At 43.0% G+C, this 26419-nt stretch overlaps 3 protein-coding genes across 14 annotated transcripts in view; all 3 read left to right on the forward strand.

The window, feature by feature from the left end:
- The window catches only part of dazap1 (DAZ associated protein 1), a 28636-nt gene extending 17902 nt beyond the window's left edge, over positions 1-10734 (forward strand). For 5 of the 12 annotated variants that reach the window (XM_063201049.1, XM_063201053.1, XM_063201050.1 and 2 more), the window contains exons 11-14: positions 4378-4545; positions 7235-7387; positions 7668-7754; positions 9616-10734. In XM_063201049.1, the coding sequence (XP_063057119.1) occupies positions 4378-4545; positions 7235-7387; positions 7668-7754; positions 9616-9788 (581 nt within the window). In that variant the 3' untranslated portion in view covers positions 9789-10734. The remainder of the gene's footprint in view (positions 1-4377; positions 4546-7234; positions 7388-7667; positions 7755-9615) is intronic. The other 7 variants (XM_063201058.1, XM_063201060.1, XM_063201059.1 and 4 more) reach the window with 2 other exon arrangements.
- Positions 10735-15403: 4669 nt separating this feature from the next.
- On the forward strand, positions 15404-18444 carry rps15 (ribosomal protein S15). The gene is made up of 4 exons (XM_063201062.1): positions 15404-15522; positions 16009-16094; positions 16577-16811; positions 18285-18444. The coding sequence occupies exons 1-4, from the start codon at positions 15520-15522 to the stop codon at positions 18396-18398; spliced, it is 438 nt and encodes a 145-aa protein (XP_063057132.1). The 5' UTR covers positions 15404-15519; the 3' UTR covers positions 18399-18444.
- A 2284-nt stretch (positions 18445-20728) lies between these two features.
- Positions 20729-26419, forward strand: part of dpp9 (dipeptidyl-peptidase 9) — a 32670-nt gene continuing 26979 nt past the window's right edge. Inside the window, exons 1-2 of the mRNA XM_063201063.1 lie at positions 20729-21111; positions 23644-23743. Coding sequence (XP_063057133.1) covers positions 23679-23743 — 65 coding nt within the window. The 5' untranslated portion in view covers positions 20729-21111; positions 23644-23678. The remainder of the gene's footprint in view (positions 21112-23643; positions 23744-26419) is intronic.

Genomic DNA, 26419 nt, shown 5'->3' on the forward strand with positions numbered 1-26419 from the left:
CATGATTCGTTGTAGAACGCTACTGTAAACACAAATCTAGAGTGCAGCGGCGCCATTTTTTGATGAGGTGAGGTGAAGAATGGGAAAGTGCCGGTTTAACCCCAAGTGGCTGCAGGATCCAAAATACTTTGGGGTAAAATCTGTGCCGAATGACCGCGAGGCGTGCTGCACACTATGCAAGAAAACGTTTACGCTGGGCTTTTTTCATAATGAAGATGACGCACAGAACGTCCATTCGTTGCACTGTAAACACGTGCACAAACCTTGAGTGCTGCAGCGACAACGGGAAGTGTAGCATTAACAATTATCTATCCTCGATGTAGCGCACAAGTATTTTTTCCACTAACCAGCAAAGTTTTATTTGTGCCGTCCAAGCACCAGTTGAACTCGAGAAGCAGGTTGTGATCAAAGCCACCCCCCCCTTTATATTTATTTCATTGTGTTCATGCAAACAGTGGAGAACTGACGTTGTGGAGTGTTACCGGTTTTCTTGGGGTATTCTTTTTAAGGCTATTGAACGTTGTGAAGCAAACTTAAGGAGCAATCAGAAATCCACCGCTGTCATTTGTAGCCATTTCAATTTCATGACAAAGCTGTGTTACAAACGCAATTAGGCTACTTGGCGAGACAGACCTATCGATTGGTCGCAACTAGTAGATGTATCACCAACGACCACCGACATTAATTAACACACTCTTGTTTGAGGAGCTCCTAAAAGCGTTAGCAGAAAACAAGGCGACGTCATGCAACATTTAGCCTCTTTTTAAAATCTTGCATTGAATTTTTGAGGTGGCCAATACTGCCCTACAATCTTAGAACGCAGTAACTCTGAAAACGGCAAACTGAGAAAAAAGGCTTCAAAGTTTTCCATATGGCGCGACAACTGTGTTGTCGGTAAATTGGTGGTGACACTTCCTGGTAATGCTTGTTTAGGATAGACTTTAATGCACACAAAAACCCACCCAAAAAAACAACATGTGTGTGTCTTTTTGCCACAAAAAACAGACTTACTGCGTTCTTGGCTGGTATTACTGCCACAAAATGGAGTTACTGCAGGAGTTACTGCGTTCTTAGCTTGTATTACTGTCTACTCCCAAACCAGTCCCATTGGAACGTGCAGCAGTAACTCGCCGACTTACTGCGTTTTTGTTTAACCTTTTTTGGGTCATTTTTGCACTTTCAAAATGAGTTTTCTCCAAAACGGGACGGTGTTGGACCACCATTTTTGGACACAAGACAAATGAGTTTCGACCATTTTGAGTTACTGCGTTCTAGTATTGCACGGCAGAATAATAACCACAGACTCGTAACCGCGGTTAAATCACACACTGGTTAGGCTACAGTGCACTCCACACACCAACGCGTGGGCACGCTATACCTGTTGGTAGCAAACTTGACTCGTATCAAATCCCGTCTCTGAACTATTTCCCCTTGCTGTTCGGAAAAAAGACGACTACTTAGTTGATCTTGTTTTAATCGATGCGCTGCTAAACCAGGAGACCTGACCCATCTATGAATAGGGGGGCTCACGGCGCATTTCCTTACTGAATCATGCTCAGATAATGCATACTTCCCATAATTGCGCATGGTGAAAAATAGTAAACAAGCATGGACGCATGCATGGTCTTATCGGATAATCATTATTGTGGCCATTCGACTATGGCAGTGCTATTCTCAAATACCTGTAAAACACTACATTAAGGGGGATCATTACTTGCACAACTAGCCCTATGACCAATAACTTGTTGACTCAAAAAATGAGTGGGTTATTGTCAGTTTAACGCTCAAATTGTAAATGGTACATTTAAATGTAGGCAATTATGCTTTTTGAACGTCATTATAATGAAACGATTTAGGCCTAATTATTAGGCCCAACAACAATAATAATGGTCTACTCCAATTTAGTCTGATAGGTTTACAGTTGTGCTCATATGTTTACATACCCCAGCAGAATAAACGCTTTCTCTGCGATTTCTCACAAAATATGAAGGATTACACAAAACCTTTTTTTTCACTCATGGCTAGTGACTGGCTTAAGATATTTATTAGCAATATTCTGTGTTTACTCTTTCAAAAGCATGATCACAACCCAAACTACCCAAATGACCCTGTTCAAAAGTTTACATACCCTAGTTTCTGATGCTGAATATGGCCCTGTTTAACATCAGGGACCGCTCTAAATTGTTTGTGGTAGTTGTGGATAAGGCTCTTAATGTTCTCAGATGACAAAACAGCACATTCTTCCTGGCAGAATGGTTGTTTCCTATAATATCTTTGGGTGTCTTGCTGGAACCTCACATTTGAGGTTTCCCCTGAGTGGCTCAATGATGTTGAGATCAGGAGAGTGAGATGGTCGCTCAAAAACCTTCATTTTATTCTTTCTGAAGCTAATGACGGGTTGATTTGGCTTTCTGTGTCGAAATATTGTCATGTTGGCACCGTTGGAATTTCAATTCAGAAATGCAATATGAGGAGTTTGGTTGGAATCAAGCCAATGGGCAAGGGAATCATTGCATTGCAATGATCATTGCAAGGGAAATTGTTCAGGAGGCATAGGACAACCAAAAAATAACTTCAGGTGAAATATAGGACAACATGAAAAAATGTTTTAAACTGTACAGGAAAGAGGCACTTGAGGAAAGATGGGCTGTTGGGGGTTGCTAGGAGAAAGCCATTACCACAAAAATGCAAACATGTTATTTTGCATATGATACACCAAATAGCACAGTGAGAAGCATCAAAATGCCTGTGACAAAGTCATTTGGAAAATGAGATCAATATGGAACTTTTTTAGGCCACTATTAACAGTACCATTTGGAGAACAGTCAATGGAGCCTATGATGAAAGTTACACCATACCCTTCTGTGAAACATGGTCATGGACCACTGATTTCATGGGGACATTTGAGTTACAAATGCATTATACTTTTGATCCATACTCGCAGAATGATGAATACATTGCCCTGTGAAAAATACTGGAGGAAACTTGACACACATCAGCCTTGAAACTGCACATGGTCCATTGTTTGGACATGCCAACATGACAATATTTCAACACAGAAAGCCAAATCAACCCGTCACTAGCTTCAGAAAGAATAAAATGAAGTTTTTGAGCGACCGTCTCACTGTCCTGATCTCAACATCATTGAGCCATTCAGGGGAAACCTCAAATGTGAGGTTCCAGCAAGACACCCAAAAATATTATAGGAAACAACCATTCTGCCAGGAAGAATGTGCTGTTTTGTCATCTGAGAACATTAAGAGCCTTATCCACAACTACCACAAACAATTTAGAGCGGTCCCTGATGTTAAACAGGGCCATATTCAGCATTAGAAACTAGGGTATGTAAACTTTTGAACAGGGTCATTTGGGTAGTTTGGGTTGTGATCATGCTTTTGAATGAGTAAACACTGAATATTGCTAATGAATATCTTAAGCTAGTCACTAGCAATGAGTGAAAAAAAAGGTTTTGTGTAATCCTTCATATTTTGTGAGAAATCGCGAAGAAAGCATTTATTCTGCTGGGGTATGTAAACATATGAGCACAACTGTACATTATATTGGCTAATACATGTTGAAAGACAGATAGGCCTACTGTATGAATATAGGTTACAGTACATGTGCAAATTATGATTAGGCCTATGATTGGTCTACTTCATCCTAGAAAATGTCAATAGCCTATAAAAAACAGCAAATGTTCCAATTCTTTCTGTGTTTGGCTGATCGGTGATCATCACAGCAAGTCGGTAATCTGCAATTAACAAATAAATAGTGCTTTTGAAGCAGCTTTTGAATTCAATTCTGGGGTTTGTTTAAGTAAATAAATCTGAGATGCTACAATGCAACTTTGCATGTGTTTTAATTGTATTTTCGATAAATGTACATTCTTGTGCCAAACAGAGAGGTAATCTCTTAAGAAGTAATGAGGTTTGAATTTGATACGCGCTTTCTTAATTGAATTTCGTTCAATATTATTGAAATAATGGGTGCGATAAAAGTATTAAATTTTATGTGAACATGCATTAAAAAAGGTCTTAAAAGCATTGAATTTAGGTTTAACAATCCTGGGGGAACCCTGCTTCTTATTGCAGCTTGGAAATCAATTTCTTAGTTTTAAAGGAACAGTCCACCATATTTGCATGCCTTTGCAGGGCAGTATTGTGCGGATCTTCTTTTCACCCTCCATACAAATCCTGAAGGTCCATTGTAATGCACTGTAAAGTTATATGCTGCACGACTACCAGTATATCCATTCACTCTAGCATTCCAGATGTGTAAATTCTTACCTCTAGCGCCTTGTGTTTCGCTCTCACCCGCATCGTCTGGCCTTGTTGTCCCTTTTTGTGTGTGTGTGCATATATGTGTGATTTGACACAGGCTACAGCTTCGGCACACCTCAAGGCGACCAGTTTGTGCCGCAGGGGATGCCCCCTCCACCCACCACCCCGGGCACCGCCCCTCTGGGCTTCGCCCCCGCCACCACCCCCACTCAGGAGCTGAGCAAAGCCGCCGCCGGACAGCCAGAATTCTCCTACAGCCAGTATGGTGCGTACCTACCACCTCACCCCACCCCACAGCAACACCAAACGCACCAAACCACGTCATTACCTATCTATCTTACCTACCTATTCACCTCACCAGCCTGTGCTGCATTCAACCGCAGACGCTAAGGGTGGGGTAAAGTCCAAGTTCTGTGTACTTTTAAATCCCTAATTCCCTTATAGCCAGTGTGATGCACATCAGCCACCTCAATGCAACCCCAGACCACATACCCACATACTTATACTGTACATACTGCCTATTCACCTCATCAACTCTACCCATTCAAACGCTGACGCTAAGGGTGCGGGGGGGATTCAAGTTTCATCTGCTCTTAAGTCCTTAATTACCCTACAACCGGTATGATGCGTGACAGCCACTCCCCCACAAAACAAGACATGCATACTCACTCATTAAAACCACCCAGCTATACACAGCAGTGACCTGCACCCATTCAAATGTGCAAGCTGTGTGTGTGTGTTGGGGGGAGGGGGGGGGGGGGTCCAAAATCCATCTGCTTTTAAGTCTTAAAGTCCCTTAAACCAGGACAAGAATGCGTTTATTTGGCAGACTTGACTAAAATGGTTGTTAGAGTTATCAGAGAGGACTTGGGACTTAATATCAGCGGGATCTTCACCAGCTTGGGCAAGCTCCCTTGTTCAATATAGAGGTGGACACATTTAAAGTCACACACAGTCAAATACAGCCACCAGGGATGGAAATGCACACTAGCCACCAGCAAAATATGCAAAATTAATTTCCACCCCTGATCTCTCTCTCTCTCTCTCTCTCTCTCTCTCTCTCTCTCTCTCTCTCTCTCTCTCTCTCTCTCTCTCTCTCTCTCTCTCATTCAAACTCTCTCGTTGTCCTTTTTCCCACACACACACTCCCACACATACAATACACACCCCTTCTCGCTCTCTCTCTCTCTCGCTCTCTCGCTCGCTCTCTCTCTCTCTCTCTCTCTCTCTCTCTCTCTCCTTTCTCTCTGTCTCTCTCTCTCTCTCTCTCTCTCTCTCTCTCTCTCTCTCTCTCTCTCTCCCTAACACACAGACACACCCACACATAAAGTACACACATGTTGATGGCACGCATCCCACTGTGTGTTGAGCAGCTGCTCATTTCTGCAGCTGTTAAACTTGGCCCCTTTTTTCATACCGTAGCTCCAGCAGAAAGAGAGAGAGAAAGAGAGCAAGAGAGAGAAAAAGACAGAGAGCTTGTGTTGATGCCCATGGAGCTTTGTTGCATGACACGCTGCCAGTGGAGCTCACAGCTCATACCCCCCTCCCCTGCCCCCTGCTACTGCGCCCCATCTCTCCTCTCCTCTCCTCCCTCCATCCCTCTCTCTCCCTCCTCCGTTCCCTCTAATCCCTCTCCTGTCCCTGCTACTGTGCCCCATGTCCCCTCTCCTTTCCTCTCTTCTCCGCTCTTCCCTTGCCTCTCCTCTCCTCTCCTCTCCACCCTTCCCACTCCTCTCCTCTCCTCCACCCCTCTCTCTCCCTCCTCCATCGCATCCCCTCCCCTTCGTTCCCTCCTCTCCTCCACCCTCCCCCTGCGCTGTCCATTTCCAGCTCCCCATTCCAGTTGACTCCACAGGGTTTCCTATGTCAGACTCTGCTCGGGAGCCCAGCTTTTACCGACTGGTAACCGATGGTGTATGTTTGAATTAGATCATCCTGTATTGCTCTTTTTGCTGAGAGGGAATTTGTGTTCATTGTTGTTGTTGTTGTTGTTGTTGTTGTAACTGTTTCTTTTTTGTTTAAAAGAGAACACAACACACTACTATGGCAATATGGATGGCAGTGTGAGGTGTTGCATGATTTGGCCGCCCGCTGCCCCTCTCCTTTCCCCTCCAAGGCCCCTTTCTGATGAGACGAGGATAAAATCACTTGGTCCACTTGGTGTGAAATTGGCTCCCTTTCTTACAATCCATCAGAAAACACATTTATTATAAAGTTATGATAAATTAATTTATAGATAACACATTTATTAGTGAAAGTGAAAACGCTGACACGAATTTGATCCAACATAAATCAGCTGATCGTACCCATCACCCAGGGTGGTTAGACGTTAGATGTTAGACATCATAATTCTTAGAAAGACAGCGTGGCAGCATTTCAACTTTATGAGCCTGGGATTGACACATCTGTTTAATAGGAGCGCAACTAAGTTCAGTTGCAGTTAGGCCTATTTTTGTACCGGACGACCACATCCTGGTCTGGCTTGGCTGGCACTGCGCTTTACAAGCTCGCCCCACCCCCAAAAGTGCTTGTGGGTACAGGAGAGTCTGAATCAGCACCTGGCGATAGTTTTGACAAACTAGATCAGGACATCGGAGAACTCTCTCTAATCCTTTTGGGGATTACGTGAACAAATCGCACCAAGCTGCAGCGGCGGGTTTGGGTCTGTACCCTTTTGTTTTTGTTTTTGGGGGGTTGGGGTTTGGCTATTGGCTGCGTAAGCCTGTGGGGAAGTTGTGCGTGGGTGTGCGTGTATGTATGTATGTACGTACGTGTAACGGTGGAATAGTTTTATAATAATAACGAGCTTCCAGTGTCTGGAAAAAGCGACTGCCATCCTGTTGTGTGTATGTGTCCGTACACTACTGTATGATGTGTTTGAGTGTACAGTATAAATGTGTGTGTGTGTGTGTGTGTGTGTGTGTGTACCATGCCTGTGCTTTGCCTCCATCCAGCTGCTAACCCCTCGGCACCTAAGCACACGCCCATAAGCTGTAACGTAGCCAAGGACAGCGGCCGCCCATTCACAGCTCACCTGCTGCCTACTAGTATGGGTACAGAGCGATCGGCTCCACCAGCTTATAGAGTCCGATCTCAACCCATTCAAAGTAAGCCAAAAGCCAAAAGCTCAGAGTTTTGGAATTAAGAAAATAAATTAAAACGAGACAGAAAAAAGGAAATAAAAACTTCTTCTAAAAAGTGGATTTTAAAGGCATCTCTAGATAGCTTTTACGTATACATAAGTGCTGGCAGGCTACTACCATCCCCTCCTTGTACAGTAGCTGCAGTCATATTTTGCTAAGGGCAGCAGCAGCAGCCATAACGCTACTTGTTAAGGTGAGCCTCTCTGGGTTTAGTGAACCTGGTCTCCCCTCATCTCCCCGCTAGGCTTGGGTAACTATCCCCAGGACCCCTCTTCCTACGGACCCACGCGTCCCTCACACACAGGTCAGGATGAGCAGGGATATAGTTCAGGTAGGTCTGAAGCATTGCCTTTCACAAACACCCAATGATTCAACTTACTTACTTTACCAATAAGTAAATAAAGCCTTATTATTCAGCCTTATTACTCAGATTCATTCAGCCTCCTCATTGAAAAAGCTGCAGAATCCACTCTTCAATCCATTACTTCTTTATGGTGTATAGGACTCATTTTTCTTCACCCCTTTTCGTGTTCTGTTCATTTCTCTTTCCCTCATCCCTCCCTCCCTCCCCTGCATTCCCATGTAATCCTGTGCACCTGTGCACACATTACATCAGCTGCTATCACATCGTGCCGCGCCACCTCGCTGGTGTGGTAACGCACAGCTGCACGCCGCTTGTCCTGAGACAGAGCTTTTCCAAAGTTTTTTGAGAAACAAATCTAATTGGTTCAAGCCTTTAAAAAAAGAGGAATGGAAACGAAGTTATCTCAATGACAGTAAAAGGAGGGCAGCAGAAGTAGAAGGGGGTCAACCTGTAACTGCAGCCGAGCTCCTGGCTCTCTCCTCTGGATGACAGCAGCTGTGCTCCTCCCTCCTCCACTCTCGCCTCACTCGCCTCCCTCTCCTCTATTCATCTCCTCCTGCATGCCCTAGCTCTCCACCTCCCCGCCACCCCACCTCTCCTCCGCTCTCCGCCCTGCATTGCTTTGCTGGTGAAAGGATGATCTAATGGCAACAAGAAAAAAGGGACTCTGAGATTTAATCTCTGACGTTATCTCATTTGGGTGGACAGTGTTTCGATTTCTTTTTTTTCTTTTATTATTTATTATCTCCTGATCTGTCTGTTACAATGGTCTTTTTTTTCGTTCTTTTCTTCCTGCTCTGGTTACTTCATTTTATTTTGAATCATGTGAGGACCTTGCGACTGGCGCGAAAATGATCACTAGAGAGAAACACATTCAGAAATCCTGACGCCCGTCTCCCAGCAACTGTTGCTTTTTATTTTAGGTCTTGTCTGCAGTGTCTTCCCTCCTACTTTACAAAATAACTTTAAAGTCGACTCGTGGACCCACCAAGTGCCTAAAAAAATAAAATCAATAAATGTATAAATAATAAATCAATTGATTGACCTCAAGATTTTTTCAACGTAACCTCAAAACACACAAACAAAATCTGAATCCTTTTCCTTTCACCATCTTTGCTAAAGCCTCTCTGCCAAGCAGTGTTGCCAGATTGGGCAGCTTCCTGCCCAGTTGGGCTGCTTAGGATGACCGTCTGCAAATACATTTTAAAAATCAGACACATCTGGCAACCCTGCTGCCAAGCCTCTTTCCAGACATCTGATCTTCCTAGGATATGCAACATGGTAAATCTCCAGGGAGAGACCTCCCGGCGCCGTGCTTGGCCTAATTCGTTATTCCATACCTGATGTTATAATTGGCTAATCAAGTCTGGGCATCTATCTACCAATCTATCTATCTATTTATCTCTCTCCATGCTCCGCCACATGCTGTTCATACTCTACTGATGTTGTCTTGGAGTTGGTCCTCAACAAAGCCATGCTGCAGAGCTGTGACCTCGTAAGCCCTGTTGATAAGACCTTAATAACGCTGTACTCTTCAAAACGCTTTAATCTCTTCCCTAGAGGCCAGTCTCCGCTGGCAGTGTTGATGGATCAAAGCCAATGCAAATAACACATTAAACGCAAGAGGCAGCACTTAAGTCTCGACCTGTTTCTATCTTTTATTGGTTTTATAATCAAGTCCTAGCTCTTCTTACAGGTGTTACACACTCAAAGTTTGTGTTCCGGTCTTTTGCATGTGTTCTGTATTTGTGTTTGTGCTTGTGTGTGTGTTTGTGATTGTGTGTGCGTGTCTATCTGTGTCTGCGTGCGTGCCTGTCTGTGAATGCAGGTTACGGGCAGGACCTGAGCGGGTTTGGGCACACCTTTGCAGACCCAAATCAGCAGCCGGCATCGTACGCGCCCCCCACGGCACAACCCTCTGCCGGGCCTCAGCCTGCCGCAGGCACCTTCGGCCGCGGCCAGAACCACAACGTCCAGGGCTTCCACCCCTACCGACGCTGAGGCCAGGAAAAACACAACCACACTGGCCCCACAACGTCAGGGAAACCGAAACACACTCATGAACACACACTCGCGGGCACAGACACATATTGACACGCTCTCTCTCTCTCTCTCTCTCTCTCTCTCTCTCTCTCTCTCTCTCTCTCTCTCTCTCTCTCTCTCTCTCTCTCTCTCTTTCTGTTTCTCTTTCTCTTTCTCTCAATCTCTCTCACATACACAAACAGACACATACAGAACACACACGGAACCTCTCGGTCATGGTGAAGAGACAGACACTGGATTTCTGGGGTGGTTGTTGGGCTGGGTTCTTCTTTTTTTCTTCCTGAACATTTGAATCCTAATATTGACGAAAGAAATGACACACAAACTCTTAAAAACTCAAAACAAAACGAAAAAAAAGAAAAAGAGAAAAAAAGTCCTAAGTACTTCTTACACATCCCAGAGGACTTGATTTTGCTCTCTTATCGTCTCACCAATACACACTAAGAAGTAGGAGGACGGACTACTGAAAAGCTACTCTGAGCAAAACGTTTTTTCCTCATGTTTTGTATTTGGGCCGAAACTACTTAGCAATATGTTTGAGCTACCTGGGCTGGTCTCAGCACAGAGAAGACAAACCTAGATACATGGAGTTACAGGGTCTTTATTCAGCTTTAACATGGAGTAGGGAAAAAAAGAAACTATTTTTATTTTTCATTTTGTGGATTTTGTTTACTTTCTGAGCCTTTGAACGTTTTATTTTTAGGTTTGTTTAAAATTGAAAAAAATATGAAAATATATATTATACACCTAAACTGTGCAATTTTTTTAAAGAATTTTGTACGACTGTGCGCTTTGCTTGTTTTTTATTTAAGGATGTAGACTTCCCTCAGGTGGCTGGCTCGGTGCATTTTGCACTGGAGCGACAAAAAGGAAAATTTTATGTGAAATAAATTATTTAAAATGATGCCGTTGTGTCACAAATTTCAATGTGTTAAATGTGTTTATCAACATCCGTATTTGATCTTATAATTTTAGAGTCTGTATCACTTCAGTGTTTCAGGGATGGTACCAGAAAGTGTTATGTACAGTGCGTACCTGAAATTGGTAGACCTATTCTATGTCACCTGACCTAAGAAAATGCTCATGTTATGCTCACAACTGATCTGCTCTTTGATCCAAGTTTGATGAGATGACTGCGTCCATACCTACTCTACCAATAGGTTACGGATAACCTCATCTGGTTTCTCTTGCTGTTGCCCAAATCAGAGGCTGAATAGGGCCACCTGCTGTTTGCCCTGAACTTTTAGTTTTTTCAGCAACCATCTGAAAGTGTCTGCTGTGTACGCTGCAATAACTTGAGATGTACTGTATGTCATTTTCAGCCATCGTCTAGTCCACTGCCACCCATCCCTGTCTGTCCATACCTGTGGCCTATACTAAGATGCTGGTTCAGGGGTAAACCAGGTTAAATTAAGAGGTAACTCATCTAATAGAAGAGCCTGGAGTCCTCAGATGATTTCCCTCTGAACTTAACCTGGTTTACTCCTGAACTCGCTTCTTAATATAGGCCCGTGGCTGGGTGTTGAAGCTTGTGGAAAGTCCTCTAAACCACCACAAGAGGGAGCAATATGTGTTCTCAAACAGCAGCCTAGTATCCACAGTCAAGCTGCTTTTGAGGGAAGTGAAGTCAAAGCCCTTGAAAAAAATGTTTGGTGACGTCGCATAAGCAATTAATGATCCACAAAAGGTGTTTTAACAGTTTGAACAAAAATCTTTAAAGGCTTCCTGTTGTCAAGTTGTTTTGTAACTAATAAGAGTAGAACACGCCAGTATCGGTCTCGCATTCTACATCTCTTCTGCGATGGGGTGTGTGGATTGGGTTCTGTAGATTTACAATCTAATACAATCAAACAATCATTTACTTGTCTGTAATGATTGCTTCCATGAACATGTATTGTAGATTATTACATTTGGCACTTGGTCAGAACTCAATGGCCTGCCCTTGCACTCAATGACCCTGGTGCATGCACTCACTGACATCTTACAGGAGTGTCAGAAGACCTCACTTGAACTACTGACCAACGCATCTCATTTAGTTCACACATCAGTGAGAATGCAGAGACTATTCCTACATTACAAAGTCTTATTTCTTCAAGATGAAGAAACTGCAGTAAAATGTATTTATATCTATGAAATGTTGAACATGAAATAAAAAAAAACATCCTGTCGAAACCCAACAACTCACCACAGGTTTTAGCATGAAAACCAGGAGACATGGCAGGAAATAAGTGTCTGCTCAATGCACATAGAACCGACTTACGTCAATACAATCTACTCTGCACATAACCATTTACTTTTCAAAAAGAATATATAGTGTAGTTGTATAGCTTATATGTAGTTTTCTAACATAATACTGAATTATGCAATTTGAGTAACATAATCTGAATACTTAAGATGATTTTTGATTACTTGATATTGGCCTACACTGTATTACCAAAAGTATATTCACTAACCTGCCTGGACTCGCATATGAATATAACTGCCATTCCATAACCCATAGGGTTCAACATTACTGGATATCGGTCCACCTTTTGCAGCTATTTCAGTTTCAAGTGATCTGTGAAGGCTGTCCACAAGATGGAGGAGTGTGTTCATCGGAAATTTTGACCATTCTTCCAAAAGTGCATTGGTGAGGTCACACACTGCTGTTCGTCGAGAAGGCCTGGCTCTCAGTCTCTGCTCTAATTCATCCCAAAGGTGTTGGATTCAGGTTAGGACTCTGCAGGTCAGTCAAATTCATCCAGAGCTTGATTAAGATGGCTTGGGGCTCCTATGCTACAGGTGTCATAACTACGAGCTAGGAATTAAGGATAACATGTCTACCAACTGTACTCAAGATGCTAAATTAATTTTTAAAATAATTGTTTTGCTTTTGGAAGATCAGGGGGCCCTGGGAGGTGGGGGCCCCTAGGCTGCAGCCATATCTAGCCTGTGAGTTAATCCGGCCCCGAGTTCATCCATTCCATACACTGTGTCCTGGTGCACTGCAGTCATGTTGGAAGAGGAAGGGGCATGCTCCAAACTGTGCCCACAACGTTGGGAGCATGGAATTGTTTTGGTATCCTGATGGTAAAACAAAATCCTGTAAACAGACTCCTCAACTTTGTGGAGAGCCTTCCCAGATGAGTTGAAGCTGTAACCTCTACAAAAGGTGCATCGACATCATATTGAACCCTATGAGTTAGGATCATCAGGTTAGTTCATATGTGAGTAAAGGCAAGTTAGCAAATACTTTTAGTAATATAGTTAATGTTGTCAATGCATTTTACACACTTTGCTTGCATTGCACTGACAGATTTCTGCACTTTTACACATGCCCTGGTGCCTCTGGGTCCTAATTACTGACGTCATCAACATTAACATGACATTTACATAGAAGCTCTTATTGCATCAATTTGCATGTTCTGTTTGGGTTTCTGACAATGCGTGGAATGGCCAAAAATCTCAGGAAATCTTAACATGTCAAACAAGAAAGTCCTTCTTGTAATCTTTATTTTTGCATAGTAACTGTATTCTGATTACCACCTATTGAAGCAGTAACTGTACGGGAATACAAATACTCAAAATGTCTCATCTGAATATTGTAATCTGGGTAATCAAATACTCTCCAACACTGATGGTCAAAACAGCAAGTGTTTTTGGAACTGAGGTGGGGAACTTTTTTCATTTGAGGGGCAACTTCAAATTCCTCCAAGGGCTGTAGAAGTCCTCCAAGGGCCACCATATGAACACAAACCAGGTTTCCCCCCTCCACTTTAAAGGCCTATATTGAAGGCAGTCACCTTTACAACAGACCCCCTTCTCTAGCTCCCCTGAAATATAACTTAATTGTTCTGCAAATGTAATTTCTAAGATTCCTTTACAAAACGTGTCATATTTCATGTGAAACTGCATAACATTAAAATTATATAGTGGGCCGGATAGCATGGCCATGAACGGCCCTTGAGACATAAGTTCCCCAGCCCTGGTTTATACTGATCTGCAACAACAAAGTAGGCTTTAGCTGCTATAGGCCTATGCCTACATAAATGTGTTGTTTCACCAGTGCTACTGGAGAGCACACATTCCCTTTTGTTGCACCCCTTCACATCTATTAAATGAATTCTATTAAGGCCAGGGTGAATCCTCAAGTCAAGTAGGTTTTATTGTCAATTTCTTTACATGCACTGGTCATACAAAGAATTTGAAATTACATTTCTTGCTTTCCCATACAGACATAGACTAATCTAGGTAAGGACATAGACAGTATAGACATAGACAGTACTTATACATGGACTTAAGACAGTATGGACATAGACAGTGCTCATACAGACATTTAAAGTGCAAGACTGGACAACAGAAGACTTGTAGAGGACATACATTAAGAGGTATTGTTGTGCTTTTGTGCTTTCCTAAAAAAGTCCTTTATAGCGTTCTGACATGGTAATAGTAGCATTTTGAAGAAAAATAAATATTAAATATTAAAAAGGTCTGTCAAGTCAAGTACACCAGCAGCAGTGTGTGTGTGTGTGTGTGTTTGTGTGTGTGTGTGTGTGTGTGTGTGTGTGTGTGTGTATGTGTTTAGTGCAGGTAGAAGGTGCGGTGTGCGTCTGTGTGTGTGTTCGTGTGTGTCTGTGTGTGTGTGTGTGTGTGTGTGTCAGTGTGTGTCAGTATGTTTATGTTTGGGTTTAGTGCAGAAAGTGCAGTGTGCTTGTGTGTGTGTGTGTGTGTGTGTGTGTGTGTGTGTGTGTGTGTGTGTGTGTGTGTGTGTGTGTGTGTGTGTGTGTGTGCATGTTTTGAGTTAGTGCAGGTTGAAAGTTCAGTCACAAGTATAGTAGTGCAGGTGGAATGTTCAGTCGCAGATATGGTGGTGGGGGATGGGGGGGGGTTGTCAGTGGCCTTGCTGGCTAGAGGCTGACAGTGGAGGGAGAGTGGGTTGAGTGTTCAGCATCTTGATCGCTTGGTGCATTGTGCTGCTCGCCAGCCTGGTGGTACGGGAACGGAGGCGCCTGTACCTCTTTCCAGAGGGCAGGAGGCTGAACAGTTTGTGTGCAGGGTGGCTTGTGTCTTGGATGATCATCAGTGCTTTCCGGGTGAGGCGTGTGGTGTAAATGTCCTGCAGGGAGGGGAGTGGTACTCCAATGATCTTCTTCGCTGTGTTCACAACACGCTGGAGTGTCTTCCTGTTTTTCTCCGTGCAGCTTCCTCCCCACACTGTGATGCAGTTGGACACGACGCTCTCTATGGTTCCTCTGTAGAATGTTGTCATGATGGAGGGTGTAGCACTTGCCTTCTTTAGTTTGCGCAGGAAGTAGAGACGCTGATGGGCCTTCTTCGCCAGTGATGTAGTGTTGGTGGTCCAAGAGAGGTCGTCGCTGATGTGCACTCTAAGGAACTTGGTGCTGCTCACTCTCTCCACAGCATCGCCGTCGATGGTCAGTCGATTATGTCTATTAGACATTTTGTTAAAATCGGGTTTTTTTTGTGTGTCTATAACCACACTGGGCGTGGTGGGGTTTTGTTCTTAATTGCTTATTTCAAGGGAGATAAAGATTGAGAAAAATATATTAATTTCAGTGGGCCACTTAAAATGTAGCACCTCCTGGACGGCAGGTGGCGCGCTTTTTCCTGAGAGTTCGGCATAAGAGACCATCGACAAATCCCGAGCAACGCCGTGCCTCCTTCCTTTTTCCGGTGGAACTCAGACAAGATGGTGGGTTACTGCTTTTCATGACATTTTCTGTTTTTTAAAATCCTTATCCATCTTCCATTGTGGCCAAAAATATAGCTACCCACTTCACGAATATATTACCACTACTTAATGGCCCTTCAGTTTTGCAATTTTGACTTGGCACAAGGTTTTGATGGAACTACAAATTTATGTAGCGGGTTGGACACCGTCTGAACCCGAATTGATTCCCATGTAAAACATGTACACACTGTAGTTGACAATATTGTTGGGAAAATAAAGATAACCGTGATGTCTTACCACACTTTCACGTTCACGTAGTGTATTTGTTGCATAATGAGTGTATGCCCAAACTCAGTGAATCTGAAAGCTAACTCGAAACATGCTAATGTGTACAGAGATTTCCCATTGCCTAGCTTGCTAGCTACCGATTTGTTAGCGTTATTGATCTGTAGCATGCGTACTGTAGTTCTGACCAGTTTTGCCATCTCTGTGTTTATTTATTTTCAGGCGGACGCCGAGCAAAAGAAGAAGCGTACCTTCAGGAAGTTCACCTACAGAGGAGTGGACCTGGACCAGCTCCTGGACATGTCCTAGTGAGTAACTCATGCCGCAGTAGCATACCCATGATATGCTTCGTGATTCTGACATTGTGGACTTAAGCAGACGTGTGAAACACAAGTAGGTTTAGCTGTAGTATGTATGTGATTGAATAAGGTGTATGTGTAGCCTTGAATCAATTTGCTGGGTTGTTGGCATAGTCCTCCGAGTTTGAGAGCCCCACTGATCGCAGTGTATCAGTGAAAGCTGGCTGTGCTAGAAGCGTGACTTTTCTAGCATGTCAATGTGTGTTAATGTCTGAATATCAAGCATAAACTGCCATGAACTGAGTGTTTGCATGTAACTGTATCTCAACTGGCTTCTTCTATTAGTAAGGATCCTGGTAAAAGGTGGCTTAAATAGTCATCAATGTGACATTACATTTTCAATCAAGCGGTGCTACAATGATGGCGGTCTTTACGTTCTAGAAGCATCATTATTGTTCTGTGTTCCCTTTGTGTATCCGCTACGTCCACAGTGAGCAGCTGATGCAGCTGTATTGCGCCCGTCAGCGCCGCAGGCTGAACCGGGGTCTGCGCCGCAAGCACCAGTCCCTTCTGAAGCGCCTGCGCAAGGCCAAGAAGGAAGCTCCCCCCATGGAGAAGCCAGAGGTGGTCAAGACCCACCTGAGAGACATGGTCATCCTGCCCGAGATGGTTGGATCCATGGTCGGCGTGTACAACGGAAAGACCTTCAACCAGGTTGAAATCAAGGTGAGACCACATTCTTTGGGGGTTTTTTTTGTGCCATTTAGAGTGCTTCTGATGGTTACAAAAACACATGATGCACAGAGCACCCTCCCCCATCTAGGACATAAAGACAGGTTTATAATATGGCAACAAAACACAACCTAAATGCTGTCCCATGCTAAAGTGCAGATATTCAGTACTTAAGTGCTGTGTTATAAAGTCTTGCAGTTGGATCCTGTTTTAACAGGGATGTACTAGTGGGTTTGAAGGATGTATAGGCTCTAGAGCTCATTGTTGGTGGTGTATGCTTTTCTATGCATGATGCTGCTGTAGTTGAAATTCTGCCTTTGGCCTTTTGTTGTCCAGTGACCTTGCATTGGTGATGAATGAATGGGTTTGTTTTTATACCCAAGCATTTAGAAGGTGCCCTCTTGCTAGTTATGACTTGCGCTGAATTTTTTTCTTGCATTTATGATGACTCTAACCCGATCCGTGTGCTTAGGCAGTGGTGTATTTGCGTGCGTCAGGCACTCACTGATGAGGGGGTTTAGATGCTCAATAGTGAAGTCGGTTTCATTGTCAGTAACTTTGCTGATGAAAATCTAGTTGAAAATCACGTTAAAATGTTCTTGTAAGGCCTGGAGCCCTTGTAGTAACTATAGTAAACAGTGCTTGAGTGAGTTGTAATACTTTTATGGAAGTGGCATCCATACACTGTAGGATGGTGAAGCACCTGTTTAGGGCTCTTGTGTCCTCCACCTGAGATGTGGATGCATAGTCATCTGTTGTGCCTTTCTTTTGATTGGAGGGCTTATTGTGGTAGACAAAACCAGTGCCAGCAGAAATTGAAGTATAGTCAATGCAAGAGTTGCCAGCCACAAGTTAAGGTAGTGACATGGAGGGCTGCTGTGAATCATCTTGTGTGAAGGTTGTAGTTTTTGGTCATCTGATGGCTTAGCACACCTTTCTAGCCAGTTTCAAGTACTGCTCAGGTTAAAGAAACGCCAATGTGACATTAGCATGCATAACATTTGAAATCAAAACAAAGGACCACAAAAAGAACTCTGCGAGACGTACACTAATGACACAAATAATGCACATGGGAACAGGACAACTTGAGTGCACTGATGGTAAGCCAAAGCAAACTGCTAAGCTTATCTAAAATCACAAGCTGATTTTGATGAATATGCATTATTTCTATTTGTGAGCAAATGTGATTTGAAGTGAAGTAGTTAAAATGTGTTTGGAGGACAGGCCACCTGTCCCTAAATCTGGGGTGCGTTTCTTGACTACATCGATGCTATGGTTGCAACACAATTTCCGATTTGAAGTTGTTGGCTGGTTAGCAATGATGCTTTTGAGAACCGGGTTCCTCATTTGGAAATTGAAATTGGTGATGTGTACCCTGAACAATTGAACAACAGAGCTGTCATGATGGTGAAGGTAATATCAGTGCTGTGATGCTAAACTGATTTTTTTTCCCCTCTTTTGTTTCAGCCTGAGATGATCGGTCACTACCTGGGGGAGTTCTCAATCACATACAAGCCCGTCAAACACGGTCGCCCCGGTATTGGAGCCACGCACTCTTCTCGCTTCATTCCTCTGAAGTAAACTGTTGGTTATGGGTGTGTAAATAAAAGTGACTTCCATGCCACAATCTCTTGTGTTCTTTTAAGTGAAGTGTACTTTGTCAAATATCTATGTAGAAGGGTTGGCAAAGAACCCTCACTAGTCTCCAATGTGCAGTTACGCTAAAAAATTAGACATGGACAATCTCACCAGGGTGCCATTTGTCAGAAATCAGAAGTGGGGAATAATGTTGCAGATTTCAATCAATATCAATGGCAATACATTGAACGGATTAAAATCATGTAGAAAATGTGGCAATATCAAAACCAGAAGAGATGACTATCTCCCTCCCCCTACAAATCGTACTGTCTCTCACACGCTGCAGTAAAAGCTAACATACTGATCCTCCATGAATTTACATTCTTTCTGACTCACTTCCAACATGTGCGCGCACACGCATGCAGTAAAAGCACACATACTGATAGTCATGTATGATAACACTGTTGCAAACCTTTTAGAAGTGAAACTAAATGTTAATGTAACTTGTGTATGAAATGCTACATTTGTGGCATGTTCAGTTGGCCTCAGGTGTTCATCATGCTGAGCACCACATGCTGGATGTGTCATGTACACTACTACAAAAAATAAAGGGAACGCCAAAGCAATGCAACTCCCAGTCAATCATACTTCTCCGTGTTCGATTTGGAAGCAACACTTGTGAATCCACTTTGCCTACAATTCTGTAGATTTAAAAAGCAATGGGTAGAAATTGGACATCTTAATTCGCCCCCAAAATAGTTATAGGCCTAGGTTTCAGACCGTTTATCTTTTTTACATCCCGTCTGATTTTTTCGGTCACATGCATTTTGACGGTTTCATACCCCTGTAGGTGTCCTATTATCCACCAAAGTTGCTCAGCACCTGACATCAATTGTGTGCTGTGACAAGGTTTGCTGTGTCCATCAGCACAATGTCCAGAGCATGGAGACATACCGGTTCACCAGGGGACATGGAGAGGCCATTGGGTGGTTTATATCAGGATTCCCAAACTTCACCATGACGGGGCCCCCCATATACCTGTATATTCTAGCCAACCCCCACCCCACCCCACCCCATGGGTTGTGCCACACTACCACTATTTCCCAATGTCAAGTGTATGAGCCTTGGAAGTGTGTCAGCCTAATTATTGGATTCGCCGCAGAGTTCACCAAAGAGTAATCCATCACTGGGCATGATTAGGAAGGCTGATACACTTCGAAGGACGCACACTAGCCCTATTTTTCATGCATCCCCTTTCACAACCATAGTCTAGGCCTGTGAGTCAGGGCCTCACTGGGATATATAAAACAATAATTTAATAGTTGCTATGTTCAGAGATGCAATAGATAATCATGCAGCTCTTATAATGGTAATGTTTAGCTTATTTTGACTTACATTTGGTGTACATTAGTCATAGGTGCCGGAAAGGGGGATGCAGTGGTGCATTTGCATCCCCACTTTTGGGCTCCCTAAATGCTCTCAACTTTTACTAAAGACAAAGAAGTGCAGTGTAGCAACAGTAACATTGTTAAGAAATACAGAAAGAAGTTAGAAAAAAAGATGCACCACCACTTCAAAATTCCTTCCGGCGCCTGTGACATTAGTTATTTAAATTATTAATTATTTATAACACGTGGACTTGGACGGTATGGAATTATTTGCATACCAGAGGACAAATTTGGTATATTGGCACCCTGTGCTCTTCACAGATAGGCCTACTGGCAGATTTTTTTTGTGCCATATGGAAATGTTTCAAATGTCCACATACAGGTATGACTTGTAGCAGTGAATCCCAAACTGTGGCTCAGGGCCCACTGGTGGACCATGAAGCTATTCCACGTACACTATACACTAAAATATTATTTATTAAAATATGAAATAATCGTACTCTATTTACTGAAATGTTGGGAGGGTTTATGCATTTTAGTAACATTGTAGCCTTATACATGTGATTGTGTAAAAGTTTCATAGTTTATAGGAATTTGTTGTGGCACATCCCTAACATAAAATAGCACAGCAAAGCACATACAGTAGATATCAATATGGGCAGACATAAACAGTAAACAGAAAAAGGGGCCCATTGGACAATTAGATGAACTGCATAATAAAGTGCATCAATGGTGAAGTTCAAAGAGAATACTATGTTGGATATGAGTGGAAAACTTATAGTAGAGGCATAGGTTCTGAATGCCTGATAGCAGCCAGTGGTAATGAACTGTTTCTAAATTAAAATGGAGCATCTGCATTGATACATTGTTGCAAAACATTCACATGACTCAGTGCTGCCGTTTAGCTTGCTGGTTGCTACCCATCGTTTCCAAGCGCCCTCGATGTCGGAAGTTTTTTTGGTCTGTTGTTTCAGACAGGTGTTTTGAGAGTAGAAGGGGTAAACAATAGCTATTTCTAGAGCTAGCGAGCCAACGGCTGATCATTTAAAGCCACTGACCAGCCGAATGTTTGTTTGTACGTCAAACATAAAGGAGATATGTAATACCTATGGTTCATAATTTTGCTACTGCTGCTTCTACGTTGATTTGTCATTTCTTCCGGATCAAAGGTTACAAGGATTTCCGTGGCTTTTGCTTGGATCATTTGACTGGCTTGTCTACTGTGTTCCAGGCCATGGACATAGTTTTAACTGGGTGAAATAATAGTTTTGTTTTACAGTAGTAACGGTTTACAAAACTGACAACGAAGACAATCTAAGGTTGTAACTGTAAGTATTAAATTTAATTCATTTTTACTGTTGCCAATACGTTAGCTTCAGCTAAGTTAGCTCCTGGTTAGCATTGATTGTAAAATAGATTGCTTGGCTAACAGAAATGGGTTGGGCCATCACCTTTCCTTTCCGTCAAATGAAGGCCCGTACTGTTTGCTTCATTGGCGAGCTACATGCAATTGAATAAGCTTGAATTTTCATATATTGCTTTATCTGATTAGACTTTAATATATATTACACATTACACTATCCTATTACAAAAATGTTATTTGGAAAGTCAATCAAACCAGCCATGCTCTTCTTACTCAGGAAATTGTAGCTAACCATTAGCACGCATACCGTAGCTAGGTAGCATAACTGTTAGCCATCTTGATTGTGAGTTGTAAAAGTCCAGTTAAAATAATTTTTTGGACTTAAATATTGGAAATCCATTCGTATTATTGGTTGATGGCGCACGACTGCACAGTCTGACACACTACTGTCTCACTTCATTCTTAATAAACACAAGTTAGTCACAGTTATTGTACTGGCGAGCGGTGGGTGTCATCACACATCCGTTTTTGGCAACTGGCTTGACATTAGCCAGCCAGCAACCGAGCTAGTAGTTTCTCTTGCAAACAAAATGTCTTTAAAACACAAATCAGTCAGCATTTTGTCAAGGACTTGTCAGACTCGTTGTGGAAGCAGTGGTCTAAATAAATTCACATTACGGATTGATATTCGCTCTAGGATCCATTTCAATCAGACAACAGTAGCGACATTGAAGCTAACGTTACAATATTGCAGTGATCATTAAAATGTAGCCGTGTCATTGTTACTGTAATTCTAGTTACATGTAACAATTAGCAGTTGATTGGTTTATCTCAGTGCAATCTTATTCTTATTATAAGGAGTTTTTAGCAGTTATTGGTTATGGAATATCCAAGACGATTGTTAGCATAACTGATGAGCAATTCGCTTCCCCTTATGAAGCCTCATCGGGTTTTCCCAAGCTAGCATCGAAACCCACTTCCTCTTTGATCTACGCCGAACTTATCATTCAACTGTCACAAAATGACAGTTGTTATTCAGCCGCTGTTACTACGGTGCTACTCATAGGGTTGTTTTTATTGTACATATGGCCTCCCCATCGATGGCAATCTATTGTCTTTGGTCGATGATTCACCTACAAAGGCGAGGGGCAGGTTGTCACTACCGATCATAACCACGGTAGATGATTGCATCAGGTACACATTCTGTGTATTTGTGACATATCAGGATGGTATGATTTGTGTTCGTGGAATGATAAACCCTTTGCTTGCTTAAATTGGAGCTGTGTCGCGTACTGGAAGCAGGATGATTTCCCTTCATTGCATGTAACTGCAAGGTAATATTTCTTTTGTCACTGGCCTCCCTGTTGTAGTGCAGCTTGGATGGATTCATCTCGGTGTTAACCATAGCAGTGCTTGTGGATTTTACGCAGTAAGCGGAAGTGGATCTGTAGCCCCCCTAGATGACTTCAGAAATGACGTGGTCATACTTACTCCAGACATTTTGCTAACAGTTGTACGTGTATTTACATATCATAATTGGTTGTGCCTTGAGAGAATGCTGGTCTACAAGCAGGTGCTGTCTCAGCAGAATAAGATGTTTTCAAGTTTTTATATTCACGCTTCATTTGAAGTTTGCAGCCTATTGCACTTTTTTAGGAAGTACTGTACTGGTCCAAGGACAGTCAGCTTCTCCCATTTTGAGATTATAATGACTAGTTATTGGGGGCGGGATGGGAGGACATGACATGACCCGATGACTTTTTTTCCTTTGTGCCATTTTCTTATCAGGGGCATTGTGTCATTGGCCAGCAGTGTATGAATGTGGAGCAAAAGTAGCACATTCCCCATAGCCGTGACATGTTCGCAGAGGGCCGGCAGCGGCGGCTCGTGGACTAGCCTACGCACATTTGTAAACCATTCAGACTGAGAGGAGGTAGAGAGAGATAGAGAGAAGTGAGAGCAGGTTAGACGGTCGGCCATCCAGCCACCGCCACCACGCAGATTCTCAAGTTCATGAAACAAGAGGAGTGTCATGGACGCCCCGATCTCTCGGGTATCGTTGCTACTGTGGCTGCTTCACACTCGTGTTGTAGATGGATGCTGTGTGTACTGTGTTGCTTAGGTGGTTTTTACAGGGAGGCTGCTTGGAAAACGTGCTTCTGGCATGACTTCGGGGAACAAACTGGTTTCTCCTCTCCGACAGGAATGAATGAATGAGCAGTTTTATGCGGGTGTTGACTTGAGGAACTATTTCACTTTCAGTTCAGGAACATGCTGTTCCTTTCTAGAAGTTGTTTAGTGCTGGGGCTTTTTTGTGTGTGTGTGTGTGGGGGGGTATTTTTATATCTGAATTTCAGGATGAACATACACCAAACTAATTCATGCCACAATGGGCTTTATATGATGTATGGACTGATTTGTTGGTCTTTTTAAAAGCTTTCTTGGGCGATAAATAGTTCAATTACAGAGATATACTGTTGTTGTTTTTCTACTGCAGGTTGCCAGACCTGGTTGAGGCTCGTTGGCCGGTTGATGCATAGAGTAAAGAGGGTGAAACTTGACGAAGAAGAAGACGAAACAGAAGGTCGTTGGAAAAGGTAAGACGGGAGAAGGAGACGCCATTGGCTGTAGATGCTACTAGCCTGTGTCCACACTCATACAGGCAGGAACACTGGTTAAGATGAAAAACCGTTAGTGAGACATTTTATCTTGACATGCAGAATCTTGGTGTGGCAAGGCATACTCTGATTGGTTGTTGTCCTTGAAGTCGGTGGTGGCTGTTAGGAGATGGGCACTGTTTGTGCTAGTGTGTGTGCGTGTGCGTGTGCGTGTGTGTGTGTGTGTGTGTGTGTGTGTGTGTGTGTGTGTGTGTGTGTGTGTGTGTGTGTGTGTGTGTGTGTGTGTGTGTGGTGTGTGTGTGAGACTTTACCACATGGTTGGCACATCAACACACTTACTTTCCTTTGATATTGGCGAAAGGGGTGTTAGTAAATCAAATATGTAATAGCTAACATATCCAGTGTAATATTCTAAAAATTAAGACAGACCACTAAATAGTTCACTACTGCATTCCTCAAATATTTGGGGATATATGCTACCTTTGACTGTATTATTGGGATGTGCCTCTTGCACTTGAGGGCCTCACTACAGAGTGTACATATGAATATTACTGCATAGTGCACTCTATGTATGAGACAAAACAATGCAGTTGACTGCCTGTGTACTGCCTAGCTGTATGTCAGGCTGTGGATGAGGGGAGTTGTAAGGGTATGGGGCTGACCCTGGATCTAGCGACCCTGTCCCTAGGCTGGGAGTGTAATGTGTCCACTGTGTCTGGAACTGGTTGTTCAAAGACATCACATGGCATTGGGGCTGATGGTGTAGGGCTGTTATTTGGGAGGGTGTTTTCCCTCCGTGTAGGTGGCAGAGAGAGAGAGAGAGGGAGAGAGATCTTTCCAATATCCGTGCTCGGCCTGTGCTTGTGGCCTCGCATTTCGTTGACGCCCCACCTATGTGGAGAAAACAATAACGTTTCCCCGCTGACAGCCTAGCCACAACAACTTTTGGTGGACTGTTGAATGAGAAAACGACATCAGATTTCAATGGCTTTTTCTTATTTAACATGATTTGTTTAATTTCATGGAACATTTTGTAGTACTTTTTTTTCCTTTTCTTTTTATTACAGTTTTAGTACAAGAAAACAACCAACTTTGTAGGAGTAGTAGGCCTACTTGCACTACCTAGCCATGCTAACAGGAGCATGGTAGTAGAGATGGGTTTATGTGAAACTACAGTATTTAGGCTAGCAGGAAGCCACATGACCACGTTCACAGCGAGATCAAAGCATGTCACAACTCTCTTCCTACAGCTCTGGTAGGGGGTGCCTGCTGCCATCTTGCCCTCCTCCTTGTATGAATGAATGAATGGATGGATGAATTGCATTACATACACTCAGCTGACTATTATATCCAAAGCCACTTACAGTTATTATAAAGCTATTGGTTACAGTATTGGGTACAGTCCCATGTGGAGTTAGCTGCCTTCAGCACTTCAGCCATAGATGAAGGTGTGGGGATGTACTCTTCTTGTCATTGGTCGGGGTGGTATTCGAGCCTGCAACCCTCTGATGCAAAGAGTAAAGACCCACTCCCAAATAATTAGTCCATGGCAAGCCCCAATGTAGAGGGACATTTTTGTATTGTATGGTATGGCAGTAGCATGTTTTTTTTCTCATTTGGGCTCAACTTTGTAGTGGTCAAGTAGGGATGCACGATGTATCGGCCAGATGTATCGGTATCGGCCGATATTTGACATTTCTCAACACATCGGACATCGGTCCGATGGGTAAAACTGGGCCGATGTTAACGACGGTTCTAAAAGATTGGACTTGACGGTGACTTTCAATGTTTGTCTTCTAATTTGTCTCTATTTTTTATCTAATTTTATCACAGGGAGATAAAAAGTGTTTTTGGAAATAAGAGGACATTCAAAAATTATGTTTGTTTGCATCATTGTCATCTCTTTTAAAAAAAAAGAAAAGAAAAACATCGGTATCGGTTAATATCGGTTATCGGCCAAAACCGCAATATCAATATCGGATATCGGTATCGGCCGAAATTTTTGACATCGTGCATCCCTATGGTCAAGATTAGGGCTGGGTTCAAAAGATCGAATCGCGATCCAATATCGATTCACAACTTTTCAGATCGATCTTTTGCAGATCATTATAGGCGCTATTTTCTCAGCCATATCCTGTAGCTCTCTTCCACAGTTTCCCACTTATTTCTCACTTACCAACGTATTTAATGTTTGTGTGGTAAGGCTGTAACGATATTGCATCGAACCGAGGGATCGCGGTACGCAGACCCACGAACCCCTATCGCGAAGCTTCCTCACAGAATCGCGATGTGCCCTTTTAAAGTTGTTACCCCTCAGTGTAGAACACAACAGGCAACATACAGGCAAGAGTTTGCATATGCGCTTAAAAAGACCAGTAGAAAAAGGGCGCACACGTTCGAGTAACAGTTCCATTCACAGCTTTCTCATATAAAATGCTCCATCCAACCAGCACGTTGTTGTTATCCATTGCCTGAGCAACCTCCGCGAGAGGCAAACATCGGAAGGTGAACGACAAATGAACAACAAGGAAGGTGAAGGACAAATGAACAACAGACCAAGAAGGCTTTTATAAACATGTCAATATTTTTTTTACTCATGCATGCGCGGTGTATTGCGAGTGGAGTTTGATGTTGGAGCGGAGAGAGAGAGAGAGC

Source organism: Engraulis encrasicolus, chromosome 6 (assembly GCF_034702125.1).
Source record: "Engraulis encrasicolus isolate BLACKSEA-1 chromosome 6, IST_EnEncr_1.0, whole genome shotgun sequence".
In the NCBI taxonomy this organism is placed as follows: Eukaryota; Metazoa; Chordata; class Actinopteri; order Clupeiformes; family Engraulidae; genus Engraulis; species Engraulis encrasicolus.

Excerpts from the sequence above, each read along its gene's own strand:
- rps15 (XM_063201062.1), top strand. Across the intron at positions 16,095-16,576 it reads CAGCTCCTGGACATGTCCTA|TGAGCAGCTGATGCAGCTGT; the intron begins GTGAGTAACTCA and ends CTACGTCCACAG. Across the intron at positions 16,812-18,284 it reads TCAACCAGGTTGAAATCAAG|CCTGAGATGATCGGTCACTA; the intron begins GTGAGACCACAT and ends CTTTTGTTTCAG.